This window comes from Schistocerca americana, chromosome 3, assembly GCF_021461395.2.
Source record: "Schistocerca americana isolate TAMUIC-IGC-003095 chromosome 3, iqSchAmer2.1, whole genome shotgun sequence".
Taxonomy (NCBI): Eukaryota; Metazoa; Arthropoda; class Insecta; order Orthoptera; family Acrididae; genus Schistocerca; species Schistocerca americana.
In genome coordinates, this window is record NC_060121.1 from 445,553,222 (window position 1) to 445,570,661 (window position 17,440).

The following is a 17,440-nucleotide window of genomic DNA, read 5'->3' on the forward strand; positions in this document are numbered from 1 at the left end:
GTGGCAGCTACCTCCAGTGCTGGGGTGGCAGGTTGTGACTGGGTGACTGCTACTGGCTGAGAAACACGCTTCATGGTCTTTGGTGATTCTTTTAAATGTCTTGAAGCTTAAAGCAATAGTCAGTTCAGAATGGTGGAAGACAACTCTAACTAGGCTGGAAGCCTAAACTTCCATAGTCAAGATATGGAACTCACTGCCAGATTTTGGCTGGACTGTCCCACCATATCCACCATACAGAACAGAACCTGATGTAGCACCTTCAGGTGACAAATATTTTCCAAGCTCATAAGCTATTGTCAAAGCTGTAAGACAGTGGCTAGCCTCAGTTGGCTCAAGTCTTTATGAGTTCAGCATGCTGGCTATTATTCACCATTAGCAAAGATGGTGGTGAATATGTGGGAAACAGCGGGATGTAGCTGAAATACTACTACTTTTAACTGTGTTACTGTACTGGTGAATCTGCTGTAGTTTCCATTAAAATCAGTTTTTTAATGATCCTGGTATTCATTCATCAGGTACCTGCAATAAGAATGCTTTATTAAGTGGATAGCAACAATTTTGCAGAGGCATCTTCAAACTCCCTGGATTTCTATCTCTTATTTCCTACCTCAGTGCACTTCTTCTTTAATGGTATTTGTTTTTAATAATAAAATTCAGTTTCCCCTGAACTGTGATCTATGCACCACAAGACAAGACAAACAAGTAAATTTCATGCTGACCTAGCTTTCTAATCTAAAATTCAAAGTGAAGTTCTGTATTTTGGTGCAAAGGTGTTTGACTGGCACCCATCTGAAGTAAAGCAAGAAGTTAAAAATCCCAATAAATTGAAAAAAATTAAGAATATTGGTACTTTATTTGACACACCACCTACAAATTATTTCATTGTATAGATTCATAGACTGAAGATTACTGGTACCAGCACTATTAGTAACAGTGCAATGTCTTATTTTGCCGGATATAAATTGATAAAGTATGCACTCTGTGATAAAATGGGTATCAGGAATATTGTTCCTATCAGACATCACTCAGAAAACTAGAATTTTTGCTGAAAAGTGAAGAACAACCAATTGTTGGTGTGGCACTTCTTTCAGCTTTCTTTTATTAAAATAAAATGTATTCTTAAATGATTTACTTTATAAAACAATAGAAAAGGTTAGATTATATATAAAAACAAAGATGAGGTGTTTTATATATAATTTATATATATAATTTATATATATTTTATATATAATTTTTCCCACGTGGAATGTTTCCATCTATTATGTTGAAAAGGTTAGATTGCTATTTGTCACATAGAAGAGGTGTTGAGTGGAAGACAGGCACAATTAGAAAGACTATTAGGTCTGTTCAGCTATCAGATACAGAAACTCACACACATGCACGGCCACCATCATCTATGGGCTGAGCATGCCACCTAACATGATGTTCTTAAATTTGATAACTGTTTTACACCCTGTGCCATGAGGATTATTCCCACCAGTAGCACCTTTTCTCAAGTGCGCAGGTGAGAAATCCCCCCCAAAACATATCTTTTGGTCATGTAACACCTTTGGCCTCAACCTTTGCTAGTCCATGTCCTCCATCTCCTGTCTACTGTCTTTCCTACTCCTGCTCAATCCTCACATATGCCTTCTGTACTCTGAGTGAACCTGCATAGTCCTTCCCCTTCTCTACTTCTCTCTTCTCCCCCTTTTGCCATTACAGCAAAACCTCGCATTGCTGCACCAACCCCACCAGATCACTGCACATGCCTACAGGCAGTACTAGCATCATCCTCCATCCATACCCTCCTATCCTTCACCCTCTCCATCCTATGCCTCATCTCTAGCCCCTACTACCTATCCCAGCAAAATCCTGCCATCTCAGATGTAGTTGCAGTCAGGCCTTAGTGCCTGGAGATGACAGTGGCTGTGTGTGTGAGCTGTGCGTGTGTGAAATTGTGTGAGTGTCTTTGTCTAGTGAAAGGTTAAGTCCAACAGCTGAATATATCTAACAGTATTTTTCAGTGTGCCTGTCTGCCATCCAACACTTACTCTATGTGGTGAGTAGCAGCTTAACTTTCTCTACTGGTGTTATTCAATCTTAGATTTTCCATTGTTTCAAACTCTGTAACACCTATACATAAAAGAAAACAATAACATTCTGTAGTAAAATAATTTATTAAATACTAGATTAATGGGATCACAGCTCAGACAAACTTCTCAAAGAAGTTTTCAAAATATTTACAAAATTCACTTTTTACATAAATAATGAACACAACAAGCATAAGTCCAATGTCACTATATAAAGTAAAAGTTTTAGGCAGCTTCTGGGTATACAGTGACATTTAGGAATATTATCACAAGGAATCTGCCTTTTTTCATGCAAAATTATGCTGGTGAAATGCTGAAGCTATTTTATAGCTTAGTTGGTAATGCTCTTATTGCCTTCAAAATCAACAGGAGGATTAACTATATGATATTTAATAGTGCTCCTGTTGTTGTTATGTTTGCAGTTTTGTTGCACTGCCACTGAATTTGTTACTATTTGTTCACTTATTTCATTTTTTTTCCTTCGCCTCCAATATATGCACATGAACCATGCAGCTGTTGGCACAAGAACCATGATTACAGGAATCAGAAAGAGAAGATGGACAGACCCATCAACTCCTTGCCCAAGAACAGGATCTGAAAGAAACATCAGTATTTAATAAAGTTAGTCATATAATAACTGCTGAACCTTAAGGTTTACATTTGACAAGTTCTATTTTTCCTAACAACTTTATGTGAAAAGCTTATTTATGAGGTCTTCATATACTGATTACTATGACTGTTCACATTCTGTTCAGTGCTGCAGCCCTGTAATTTTGTCCATTGGTCATGTTGGCATTAACTGTGTAATCAGGAGGTCAAAACCCTCCAAAAATCATCTACAATCGATTCAAACAAATTTTCACTCTTATTTTCAGTTTACAAGAAGTTGTTTGTCTAGTGTTACATTTCAGGTCTTCGTCTTTATTCCATTGTTCAATTAGTATAGACATTTATAATTTGAAGGATATCTTTTATATCAAGCTATACTAATGTCTATGTGATATACACAATCAGATCAGTCATAAAAGTTATGGAACTCTCTTATGTGTAAGACCTTTTCTTCAAAGCTGTGGGTTTCTTGAAGTGTCAGAATCTCAACTTACACTGCAAAAACTGTTTGCTGTTTGGAGGGTACTTCCGGTTTTAGAACGGACATATGGTTAATTTTCAGTTGAAGTGAGAATGTGTTTTATTACTTTTAAAAGCCCAATTCTGTAGCTCATTTTAAGTTTCAATTTGCATTTATGCTTGTTGGGGGTGTATTCCAGTGCAAATGTGCATAATTGGTAACATCCATGAGTATTGGGAGTATGTTGGTCAGCATGAACTGCAGCTGTGACATTTCATCATCAGCTGATGTGGCTCAAGCTTTATTATATACCATTGCATACCTGTGTGTTTACAAAGGCAATACATACCATTGAAGCATTTGATTGTGACCAGCTTATCGGTGCCAGACACATGGGACCCACTGTCTCATACAGGCACTGTGCTTCTCATGTGCTACTATGTCAAGGAACTACTGTGAGTACCTTAACTCAGGGAAGACTGCCACTGCCAGAGTCATCTACTGCGGGAAACAATTGTTGCTGACAAGGGTCATTGTTGATTATCATGGATTGTAGTACTGGATAAATGAGCAACAATACGATAGACTGATTTCTTCTGGGTGGGCACCACAGCCTTGCTAAATTCAAAGAAAGAAATATTTCCAGCACGTTGTTTAGTAAAAGTAAATTATTTGTGTAGTCCTATGGGTCAGTGTTGCACTTTGGCTCATTTTCAAGGCCACTGAATAATAAACAGTCAGAAACCACACAATGCAACTCTTCACAGTCCAACCACATATGTAGACATCGTATGGGTCCGCGATGTTGTCTTCACTTGGCTCACCTGGCTGAAGACTGTAATGAACTCATAAATAGACTTGGATCCTTTGTAGCTATGACGAGATGGTTATGGCTTTATGGTGTTTAATTATTTCATGGATTTCCAACACTCGTCCAAAGCCAATTTTCTGCTGTTCAATAGCCGGCCGCGGTGGCCTTGTGGTTCTGGCGTTGCAGTCCGGAACCGCAGGACTGCTACGGTCGCAGGTTCGAATCCTGCCTTGGGCATGGGTGTGTGTGATGTTCTTAGGTTAGTTAGGTTTAAGTAGTTCTAAGTTCTAGGGGACTTATGACGTAAGATGTTGAGTCCCATAGTGCTCAGAGCCATTTGAACCATCTGCTGTTCAATGGACAATCATTATCATTGATCTGATGTCAGCAAACTGAATTGCATTATGGAACCATCATGGTTGATAAGTGTGCTCTTGTGTGCTGGCTACTCTTCTGTTTACAACAAACTGTCCTCCACTGTTATTTTGATAATGTGTGTTGACCATATGATGAGTGAAGATCAAAATTATTGAAACATAATACAAACTATTAATGTAACAGATTTTGGGTATTTTAATATGTCTCTTTTTTAATTATTTACAGATTGTTGAGAACTGCCTGTTGGAAAGTTCCTTTAGACAGTTGGCTGGGCTATTGAAGGAAACTAACATTGCACATTACTCAGTTTTTGAACCTAATGGAAGTTCTAAACCAGAAGCTTGGTTCAGACAATTCTGTGATACTAATTTCTTGACCTTTTCTACTGGATGGAGAATATTAGAGGCCCCCTCAACAGATCAGGTGTGGACAACACCAAGGAAGTTACTACTTGCATAGCAGAGTATGTGTGGTGCGCACATGGGGACCTTTTTAGGTTAGAGGAATTCTTGTGTATTGTCAAAGATGAATCAGTTGCCAAATTTGAAGATGGATCAGCCACATTTTTCTCAGAGGAGAATATTCATCTTTATACACTGTAAAGAGAAAAATTTGTAAGGTGATATCAGTAAACTGCAGGAAGTCTATTTTGAGATCCCACAGTTAGTATTGCTAGTTCAAGGTGATACTGTCCACGTATTATTAGGAAGAAAGTTAACTGAAACCAAAAGGAAACAATAATGAAAACCTAAATTTGGACTGGATTATATACTGCTAACCACTAAAATTGCAGCACCAGAAATGTTACCAAATAACAAAATTTTACTTAATGTGTGTATACAGTATGGACGGAAGAGTACTTGATTAAATTTACAAGGGATTTTGGTTTATAAAGGGTGCAAAATGTAGTAAATACAATTACTATTTCTGGCCGCAACTATGGCTTTAATCCAGCTGGATATTGCATCAAATTGACCTTGGGTGATAGATGTGGGTAAATCACTGCTGCTTCAACTCTATGCTACAGATCATCAGTCATAGTGACTGGTGAGTGGTGGAATGCCAGTCTCTTGACAACCCACAACCTGATATTTTCACTGTATGAGAGATCTGGAGAACATACTGGCCAGGGTATCCATCAAACACCCTTAGAGAGGAGATGACAGGACCGTACAACATGCAGCCTTATGCTGTCTTGTTTAAAGATAATGTCAAGGAGACCTTGAAGATAGATAAACATATAATGGCTACTGTCCAAAATACCAGCCATGGGAACCATGTAGTGTACACAATGCAATTCCATATCATCACACAAGGTTCTCAGCCCTTATGAGAATAAGAAATGCAATCAAGTATTGTTTGTTTGCATCAGAGCTACCAAACACAGGAAAGTCCATCATGATTCTGTATGCAGAAATGGGATTCCTCTGAAAAGATTAGGTGATGCCACTTCTCTGTTCAATGTTGGGACTGAGTCCACCACAGTCTACATCTACATCTACATACTCCACAAGCCATTGTACCACGTGTGGTGGAGGGAACCCTGAATTACTACCCATCATTTCCTTTCCTGTTCCACTTGCAATTAGAGCAAGGGAGAAATGATTGCCTATATGCCTCCATATGAGCCCTATCTTATCTTATCTTTATGGTTATTACACAAAACCTACATTGGCTGCAGTAGAATTGTTCTCCAGTCACCTTCAAATGCCAGTTCTCTAAATTTTCCGAAAAGCATTCTTCAAAAATTATGTCGGCTTCCCTCCAGGGATTCTCATTTGAGTTCCCAAAGCATCTCTGTAATACTTGCATGTTCTTAGAATCTACCACTAACAATTCTAGCATCTCATCTCTTAATTTATTTAATGTCTTCCTTTAACCAACCTGGTGCTGATCCTGAACACTCAAGCAATACTGAAGAATAGACCTGCACTAGTATCCAACATGCAGCCTCCTTTACAGATGAATCACACTGAACCAAAGTCAACCATTTGCTTCCCTTCTAGAATCCTTACGCTTTTCATTTCATATCACTCTGCAACATTAAGACCAGATATTTAAATGATTTGACTATGTCAAGCAGCACACTATTAATGCTGTATTTGAATATTATGAGTTTGTTTTTCCTACTCATCTGCAATAACTTACATGTTTCTACATTTAGAGCTAGCAGCCATTCATCACAAGATCTAGAGGCAGTGCACCTCTCTTTGCTGCTATTTCAAGGGAAGCTACAACAATGCTCATTATGCTGGCAATACAGACATAGTCTCCCTGTCCATGTGGATACTTGTCTTGCTGGAAACAAGTACATTTCATGCCTCAAGGTATGTGACCTGGCTCTAAGATCCCGCACAACCTAGTGAACAATAAGTCTGTCCTTGCGGGCGCTAGTTGTGCAGTGCCACTGAATCCTGCACTGTGTTGATTATGGCTCACTGAACCCCTAGCACAAGTCTTGGGATCCTCATCAAACTGAGCAGCAATACTGCAAATCGATAAACCACAGTCTACATAGGCTGCAATTCTGCTGCTGTCAAATTCTGAAATGTGTTGGTACACATTTCTTATTCTTAAACACAAGGTATAATATATTCTTCTCCCAAAAAACCAATACCCAAATATGATTTCTGTGTGAGAAATCCACTGCATTAACTTTCCTTGTATGGTGGAAGTGTGTTTATTTCTGCAAAAAATTCTATAGTATCTAGTTAGGCCATTACCGATTCTAAATCTGAAATATGAATGAATTTAAGCACCAAAGTTACTTTCATAAACCTCTGTCTCAAGAGTTGCAGTTGCAGAACACTTCATAGAAACCTCATACAATATTGAGAATAAGTTTTTTGTTGATGCTATTGTAATGGGAGAAAAATAAAACTTACCCGTTATAGAATGAGAGAGTAATGTTATTAAAACTGGGTCCATATAATTCAATTTAGGAGAGATTGTACTGGATGCAATGTCAGAAATTACTTTGAGCTGATAGTTGCAGAACCAACTTTGAGGGTGTCTTAGTGTTAGACCTCATCACAACTAAAGTTTTCTGAACAATTAACATGGAGGAGTATATTATTAATCATGAGCCTGTTATAGCATTAACGACTAAATGTATACAAGAATATTAAGAAAATAATTTTCTTAGCAAGAGCAACAAGATACAAATTGTAGAGACAGTTCATTCCAAACAAGTTGGTTAACATATTGCTTTCTCAGACATATATTTCATGAAATTACCACAATAAGAGGTTACAGAGGTTTACTGACAATAATTCTTCACAGAAATCATTCACAAGTAGAACAGGGATTTTGGGGGGATTTGGGGGGGGGGGGGGGGGGGGTTGGAGGAGAAGGATGTAGTGTAGCCACAAGTACACTCTGCCACACACCATTCAGGTGGCTTGTGGAGCACAGACTCAGATATAGATGAAAATAATTTACACTTCTGTTTGTAGACAAGATACATACAACATTAATTTCTTGTCAATGTTTGTTTGCCTCTAATACTAATACAGCATCTTTTATGTGATAGTTAGATGTGCAAAAAATGAATGTCACCATTCACCTGACAGATGAAGTAATCCAAGATTCTACCAGAATATTTAGATGCAGAAATCATTGTGCATGAAATGAAGTTTATTCAAATATACTTCTACATTACTATGCTAACAGAATGTACTCTTACCTTGTCTGTCATTTATGTCATTGTGCCTTGTAATTGTACCTTGTGATTCATTTGATTAATCATGATATTTCTAAAACAAAATTCATGATTCAAGCCCCAATTCAATCCCTTATATTTTAGTCAATTCGAACTATTTCAATCTGTTTCACTGATTAGTTCAAATGAAAAATATAAATTATATCATGATTTGCATTTCAGATTAAACTTATAGCCTTTCAAGGAAATGGCTGGCATAGTCAGTTTACAGAACAGCCTGTGTTACAGGCTTACCATCACCAGTATGATAATGCTCTATTCAGACAAACATTCACCAGGCGTCCTTGGAAAGCAGTCCATCCACTTATCCGTCCATCCATTCCAGTGCCCTATATCCAGCCAATGATAGTATGCTCCAGTTTCACAGAGAACAAAACCTGTATACAGGCTATTATTATGCTGGGGCCACCATTCCCAATGGCAAATCCACTGCCAGCACCCTGCACCCCCAACCCCTTCTTAAGAGGGATCTGTGTACTCCTTCTTTCAGCATCTGGTGTTAAGCAGGTAGTCAAATATGACATTGTTTTTCAGTTTGCACATCATGTAACTGAGGCAGAACCTGGGAACCAGCCTGTATTTATTGAAGTGAATGTGGAAAACTGTCTGAAAACCACACACAGACTAGCTGGCACACCAGTTCCTATCATTAATCATTGAGGCTGAGCTGATCTGGAGCCAACATGCCTCCCTGTGAGCTGGAAGCATGTGCTTTAACACACTCAGGTATCAGGGCAGGTCTTTGGATACAGTATCTAAACTAAGTGAATTAATTGTTCTGTTTAGCCAGATACATTAATTGCTGTTTTTCCAAATGTGGAGCACGCCATGACATGCCAATGGGACCCATTATTACTAAATACAATATTTCAGATTATGTGAATTTACTTTGTCTCTGCAACAGAGTAAAGCTATCTTGAGATGAATGTCATCATAGTAGATGTTAGAATTTTATTCGTTAGATAAAGTCATTGTAAAAATAAATTTTTTATAGATATAAAATATAACATACTATTAGAAGTCCTTGGTAGCACTGTCAAATGAACTTCTCTATAGACAAAACCTCTTGAGTTAGTTACCACACAAGCATAATCACGAGAATCCTTTTGTTGAGCAGCAGGAAGATTGAGCTTACCAATGTAAGTATCTTCTGATATAGCTAATTGTCCACTGGAGTTAAGTGCCTGAAATTGATAGAGAGATAAGATTTTTGTGAACAGTTACACTTGCAAGAAACTTTCGAAGCTTAATATCAGTAATGAATATATCTATGCAGGCAAGAATAATATCTTCCAATGATTTCTCTATTACAACACATTCAGAGGAAAGCTCACTATGTTCCAAACATCCCTTAAGGAATATATGATTCTGGGAGTGCTAACGGCAAGCACCTTTGAGATTTAAGACAGTTCTGGAGGGTTAAAGTTTGAGAAGTTGATGTCCCTCTCAGTGGGTTGCCCTACAATATCTATAAAGTGTGTACATTCCATAGTCCATAGCAAGAACTCTGAAGCAGGATGATGGAACATCTAGCATTACAAAGAGAGGGGAATCTTGTCTTAAATTATTCGCTCACAAAGGTTGTAGAAATGTAAGGGAAAAAGAATAAACTTCAAGCAGTCATAACTGTAATTGCAACAGCATGGTCATCCATGTAGGGCAGTTGAACCCAATAAAAGAACACAAGAATTCAGTTCTTTTAAACAGATGTCAGCATAAATCAGACAGACCAAAATAAAGGAAAATCTAGGAATTGTCAGAATACATTTTCAACTGGAATAGAGAAAAAGAGACATTTGAAAAGCTGTCACCTTCCTTCATAGAACTGTGAAATAACTGAAAAGAAACAGGAATGAGATGAATGTGGAAGCAAGTGAAACTGAAGAAGATGTAGTTTCATAGACCTTCAACATGATTGTGCTTCTGGATTCCCTAAAAATGTGGTATACCCATATGAACCAAATCCTCTAAAACCACAAAAAAAACGAATAAATTCCCAGGCTACAGGCATAATTAAAATTGTGCTGAACAGTCCAAAGAATCCTGTAATTCAGTAACAGACTTGTAAACATATGAGACCGCAATTCTGATTGAGCACTAGTTTGGAAAATAAATGTTTTGAACTTTGTAAAGCAATCAGACAGGGTACTAATAACAATTAGCATAAGTAACTGAAAATAACTGTATGTACAGGTTTCAGTATTGATTTCATCTCAGGTAGTTCTGATTGAGGGTGCCTTGAATTACAGATGTCCAGCTTTGGTTTGATGCCCACAGTAACATTCCCAGTAAGAACAGGATGTAGTGCAACAGCAGAAAAGGATGTATTGCAACAGCAGCTGATACTTTATTTCTAAATCGAACTTTTTTTCATGACACACACATGAGATCCATAATGAATGGGTTATCTGACCATATAGTTAAAATGATAACAATAAAACATATACTCATCAAACATTTTCAACTCAAGAGAGAAAATTAAAATTTCACAGAATTATAAGTGCTGACTCAGTGGCACTGTTCAAGTACAGTTTACAGAATGAAAACTGGGAACAAGATTACACAGGAAATACAATACATGAGAAATTTAGTTACTCCCCAAAAATCTTCTTCAAATGTGTAACAGTTGTGATACTAAATGTAGCACTTCTGCTACTAAATGTAACTGGGTTTTCTCTTTTGATGCAAGTCAATTTTCAGGATGAGCATTCTAAAGCATTCTGTCAGGGTGAAAATATTAAATTAATCAATTTTTCTTTCTTAACAACATGTGGGCAGGGTGGGTTCTTCCTTGGCTCGGGTATGAGGTAGAATGAAACAGCATTTTTACATAAGATAACTTTTATTGAAAGTTTCGTACAACTGTATCTTACTGGATGTTCTGGTTCGGAGAACGGCAGCTGTGTCGTTTGCGTAGCATTCTGCTGCAGCAGCGGCGGCGGCGTCTGATTACGCGTAGCGGTGTGTATCTCGTGTCGATGTCTCGCCCAGCTGACTGGAGACACGCAGCGTGAGATGGCCCGTTTAATTATTGCAAGCGAAGTTGTGCATCGGATGGTGATACCTTGGATGTGGCATCCCAGTGTTTCTCTTCTCTAAGTGGCCGCGTGTGTTGTGCGTCGGCCAGCGGAGCGGCGCGGCAGGGGAAGGCCAGTGTCACGGACTCGAACCACGGACTCCTGCTTGCCAGTCTTCGGCTGTCAGGTCTTCATCCCAGCTCACAGGTGACTGCTGATGTGAGGCCGCCTCCTTCCCATCCTCACGAGTCGCCCGGGTACGTAAAAATCAGACTTCAAATACCTTTTAACTTCTGTCTTCTGGCGCCGAGGCTGCTGCTTGCTATTCCATTACAGCGGCGGACTTGGTGCGTCTGTGCATGATGTAGTCTCTTCTTGCATGACGGTCTTCAGCACCGAAACTGACTGAAAACTACTGCTACTCTTCTCTTCTTCCTTCATCTCTCATCTCTCGTCTGTCGGGCCCACTGCGTCTCACATATTTATTCACTTCAGTTTACTGGAGGTGAACGACTTCACGGTCATTGCCTCTTCTGTCACATTGAGGAGCTTCTCGAAGAATCTTCTTAACATCGGTCATTGGCTCTTGGAATGTAGGCGAGGGCCTTTGATCGCATGTGACGACTGAGAAACATGTGAGCCAGTCATTGCCTCTTCCGTCACATTGAAAAGCTTCTCGAAGAATCTTCTTAACATCGGTCATTGGCTCTTGGAATGTAGGCGAGGGCCTTTGCTCACATGCGACAACTGAGAAACACGTGAGCTGGTCGGGCGATGCCCTGACCGCTGAATCGACAGCGCCCACTTATGTGGAACTCGCTGACTTCACGGTCATTGTCTCTTCTGTTCTGCTGTTCTGCCCACTGTTTGCCAGTATGTAACTCTCTAAACTAAACCAAGTTTTTCATTTATATTCCAATTTCTACTTCACTTTGATTTCACTAATTTATTTACTTAAGTACCACTCAACAGTTACTCACCATAGCTAGATAGCGTGAAAAGTGATCTATAATTGTAAGAACATACTTATTACCAGCAAGTGTTTTATGATATGGCCCGTAGAGATCCAGTCCACAGATCTGAAATGGACATGAAGCCTCGGGGAGCCTCTGTAAGGGTATTTTTGAACGAGAAAGTTCAGCTCGTTGTGCGCACGCAATGCAATTACGAACGTACTGCGCAACATCCTGCTTTCTGGTTTGCCACCAAAATCTCTCTGCTACGTGTCTTTCGGTTGTCTGCTGTCCACCGTCTCCTGCAAGGATATGATCGTGGGACTCTGCCATTATTTCTTGTCTAAGGTGTTGGGGAACAACAATTCGCGGTCCAAGTTTTGTTTTACGGCACAATACACCATCTTCAAGGCAAAATTGTTTTTGAGTTGTGTATTTTTTGCATTCTGTATCCTCATCTTGAGCCTTTCTCCAGTCCTCAGTATCTCGGCCTGTTGCTTCCAAAAGTGCTATTTTCCGACTTAGACAATCTGCATTCGTGCGTTTTTTGCCTGGTTTATGGATAACTTCGAAATCCATTTTGGAAAGACATAGGGCCCAACGGGTGAGACGACTAGATGGATCCTTTAACCCAAGCAACCATTTTAAAGCTGCATGGTCTGTAATAACCTTGAATTTCCTACCATACAAGTTGCATTTAAAGTATTTGATGCCATAAATAACAATTAACAATTCTTTCTCTGTTGTGGAGTAATTTATTTCTGCCATTGTTAGTTGTCTCGAAGCGTAGGCTATGGGGTGTTCCGTGCCATTAATATTCTGACTCAAAACAACTCCTACTGAATGACCATTTGTGTCAGAGGATAAAATAAATTCTTTATTATAATCTGGGTAGGCTAACACTGGACTGTGTGTTAACTTATCTTTAAGGGTTTGAAATGCTGATTCACAATCTTCAGACCAATGAAATCTTGCACCCTTTTTCAATAATTGGGTTAAGGGTATGCAGAGGGAAAGGTAGCAGTTTCTAGGGCTAGGAATGCAACAAATGGGCATCAGGGCCAGTGAGTTGATGCAGCACACAACGAGTGACATGGAGGCATGGATTAGGAGGGTGTGACTAGACAGAGGAAGTGGAGATTGTTTGGTAGAGGGTGTGGGTGCAATGGGTTAGCATAGATTAAGGCCAGGAGGATTATGAGAGTGAAGGATGTGTTGCACAGATAGCTCCCATCTGTGTAATGCAGAAAAGCAAGTGATGCAGGAAAGGATCCATATGGAATGGGCTGTGAAGCAGCCATTGAACTCAAGCATGTTGTGCTCATTAGGATGTGGTCTACTCTCTTCTTGGCCACTGTTTGGCAGTAGCCACTCATTCTGGTAGACAGCTGCTTTGTGGTCATCTCCGCATAAAATGCTGTGCAGAAACTGCAGCAGAGTTTGTATGTGACATGGCTGCTTTCAGGTGTGACCATGCCTCTGATGGGAAAGGACAAGCCAGGATCAAAAAATCTTGCACTAGGAAGAGAAAACATTACTTAATGCAGATTGCTGCCATTTGGCTGTTGTGGACATGAATCCAAAGCTGGCCATCAGTAATTCTAGGTACCCTTACTCAGAACTATGCAAGATTAAACCAACACTGATGCAATTACTTACCAGTTATTCCAATAAGCTTATCCATCTCTAAATGCTTAATGAAGTTGAAAACATTTTCTGTTGGGGCCAACTGACTGTCAGAACTGCTGCATTGTATGTCTCCATGTCTATTACTGAAATACAACACTCAAAGAGCTGTTTCTTGCAGGATTCACTGAAGTCTTATGTCCTAGAACTCTATTCTACTTTGTGTGTATGTTGTCACTCCCTGTGCCTTCACTTATGTGACATTATCTTGTATGCATCTAGGTGTATCTGTCCAGTTTGTGTAATTTCCAAATAACTATCTGTTATGCATAGCATACCTGTAGACATTTCTTTAAATGTTTCAAGTTGTCTAATGGTATGAAATGCTCATCTTCCTTGTTTAATTCCTTATGTCTTGATTGAGAAGTTCATGTACTATAAAAGGACCTCATGAATTTATTGAAAATTTCAGGGATTGGGCAGTTAACACATGTAAATGGAAATCAGTCATGCAAGTAACCTTTTGCCACAAAGATTTAGTGTTACCACTATGGCCAGTCCAAGAACATTTTTCCACAAGCAACTTATCATTTGGCACCTCCTGTACCTCCTTCTCCCCTCGTACATTTTCACTCATGTCAGTTTTTGCTACTAATTGTGATACACACCATATACAGATCGTGCACTCAGCTTGGAGCCCAAATGACTTCTACTAATTGTGATACATCTTGTATTAAAATCTTACAGGTGGGGCACCTCTGGCACCCCTCTCAGCTTGGTGCCCCAAATGGTGGATTGCGTTGCTTGGGCCTTAAACCGGTCCTGGTTACATATCAGTCAGACATATGAGTGATTGCTTCACTCTGTTAAATGACTCCTGAAGGTCTCCATACACATGTTCAATGGAACACTTGCTCTTCAAATTTATCAGAAGAGCAGTCTCAGTAACCCTAGATGTCATCCTTGGAGCAGTCCAGTTTTTCAACCTTATAATAATTTACTCACATGTTCTCCTGCAGTCAGTCTGGAAGAACAGTTTTCGAGCACAGTCACCAATAGCTGAGAGAGCTATGTGCAATGTATTCAAAATTTCAGCAAAAGCAATTGTCTATCTAAGCAAGGATCCAGAGTATACATGGAAATTATTTTTACAATTTGTACTGTTGCGTATGTCACAGTTAAGCTGAAGTTGCTGTTCATAATTACCTCAAATACCATTTAATTGTAAATGTACATGAAAGTGAGTCTAGACATTTCATGATCTTTGAAGAGGTGTCCTTAAGATGTCACCCCCCCCCCCCCCCCCCCTCCCGGGGTGATCTGAAAATGAACAATCATGTAAGGTGGGTGAGCCCTCCTCTGAGGGGGGCCAGTTGGAAGGAACATGCTACTGTAGACACTGCAATCAGGGGGATTTTTTCACAGTGAGCCAGTCACCATCTCAGTTTAAATCTACTAAATGTAAATGACATTCAAGATTCAAAGCCCCTCCCAGCTGCACCTTGGTCTGTCATGGTATCACGTACTAATGACGAATGTTAGTCCTTCCCTATGATTAATCTGTTTATTATTCAGAAAGGCATTGATGCAATTACAGGCCCTGTGAAATCCTCCTCTTGCTTACAGAATAGGACTTAGCTTCAGGAGATCAATTGTGATTTCCAAGCCCAACAACTGTTTACATCCTTTTTCCACCATGGCTAATCTGTTCATGACAAGGCCCATCACAAGCTAAATTCTTTGCATGATGTTATTTACACTCAGCTGCTTGATGGTCTGCCCAATGGAGAAATTCAAAATTATTTCTCTGATCAGGGTGTCACTGCAGTCCATCAGGGAATGAAAAAGATTAATGCAAACTTGGTGGCTACATGCACTTTTTTTTTCCTCACATTTGATCAAGTAGTGCTTCCATCAGAGATAAAGGCAGGCTATGAAGTCATCACAGTCTGACTGTACATTCAAAACATGATTCATTTTTACTAGTGTCAATGTTATAACTACACTCACATTTCATGTCAAAAAATGTCCAAATGTGTTACTTGTGGTAGAGATGCTCATGAAGGCTTTGGCATTTGAGGTCTCTCTGTTTCTTCTTCCTCCCTGTGTGCTCCTGAATTTCATTTCATGGAATGTCCATCTGTCTGACACCTAGCAGGTACTCCCCACTGTATCAGTTGTAATGAGGACCAAGCAGCCTCACCCTGAGAGTGTCCTATGTATCTGGAAGAGCAGGCCATCCAGCAGATCCAGGTGATGGAAAAAGTACCCTACCCTGTCAATCAATAATTGTTGACCATTTGAAAGCCCTTCATTTTACTATACAGACTTATAGTACTGTTCTTACTATGCCTCGCCCCATGAAGGTCATGGCCACACAGACTTGAATCTCCAGTTAAGTACTGCAGTTGTAAAATCACCCAGTATCATGGTAGCATCCCTAACTACTCTCTTGCAGCTGCACAACAAGCCACAAAATCTTTGTTACCCATGGCAAAATCACCTGCAACACAACTGGCAGTCCAAAAAGGACAAAAGGAATACTCCCGTGAAGTACTGTTATGTCCCTCCAGCTAGGAAATGTCAGTCTTTGTCTCCCAACATTAAAGGCTCTAAGAAATCAAACAAAGGGAAACAGCCTTCTCCTTCCCCAACTTGGAGATCCTCTTCAGTAGTGTCGCATCATGATGGATGTGAACCTTCCTCTGCCTTGACTTCATGTGGCAGCCCATGTTCATCTTGGACTTCATTCACTTCTCAAGGACACTACTCCAGATTTGATCTATCACTGTAAGTTTCTCGACCTTAGCACACAGCTTAGCAATAGCACCTTCATGTACATTGCTGGATCTATGACTGACCATGGTGTTGGGTGGGCCTTTGTCATTGGCACCAACTTTTTCAGTATTGACTCCCAGAACACTGCTTGATTTTTACAGCAGAGCTCTTTGCCCTCTATCAGGCCAGTCAGTATATCCAGTGACATAGGCTTTTTAATTGTGTCATACACTCTAATTCTCTCAGTGCCCTTCAGAGTGTCTGTGTGCTGCACACCATCCATCCCATAATGTATAATCACTTTTAACTTCGTTTACTTCTTGATGTTCGAAGGTTATGACGTAGTCACATAAGACCTCAGTTGTTTTTGCATCCTTAAACAAAAACAAACAAAAAAACCTTAAGATGTTCAGTTATTTTACCCAACATTATGATTATTATGTATAGAAATGTTAATACAGCACCTGACAACAGCTATATGGAAAAATGGAGAGTGGAAGTGTGACAAATGTTAATTTTTTCTGCAGATCAAGGCAGTGAGAGGAAATACTTCTAATTGTGAGCACAAAGTGTGCTGAACTTAAGGACTGATAAGAAATGTATATGAAAATTCTGGCAAAATGTAAATATTTACCAGTAAAGGAGACCCTCCGTGGAACAGCAAAGGTCTTCAGCTGTCAAGTGGCACATACAAAAGAGAATAAAACTTCACTACTTCCAGAATAAATCCTTTGATGAGCTGCATTACTCCTAAATATTTATGTGAACACCAAGAAATATTATACATATGGTTTCATTTAGAATGTAGCCATTAATGTATATTTATGCTGCCTGTAAGTCATTGTATTCTGTTAGAAAATATGTAAAATGAATTGCTGTTGAGAATTGAACTATCTGCTATCAATATGTTACACCCATTGTACTGACAGTGCACAGTTAAATTGACTTTGGGTTCCAACACAGTTCCAAAAAGAACAAAAACGAGTTACAGGTAGCTGCAGCACACTAAATAAAA

At 39.4% G+C, this 17,440-nt stretch overlaps 1 protein-coding gene across 4 annotated transcripts in view; it reads right to left on the minus strand.

Annotated features, from left to right (window-relative positions):
• Nucleotides 1–2,159: 2,159 nt before the first annotated feature.
• LOC124605623 overlaps nt 2,160–17,440 on the minus strand; it is a 134,428-nt gene continuing 119,147 nt past the window's right edge. Inside the window, exons 5-6 of one of the 4 annotated variants that reach the window (XM_047137435.1) lie at nt 9,187–9,235; nt 2,160–2,666 (exon numbers count right to left, since the gene is read on the minus strand). In XM_047137435.1, the coding sequence (XP_046993391.1) occupies nt 2,404–2,666; nt 9,187–9,235 (312 nt within the window). In that variant the 3' untranslated portion in view covers nt 2,160–2,403. Of the gene's footprint in view, nt 2,667–9,063; nt 9,236–15,159; nt 16,800–17,440 lie in introns of those variants that run through there. The other 3 variants (XM_047137434.1, XM_047137437.1, XM_047137436.1) reach the window with 3 other exon arrangements.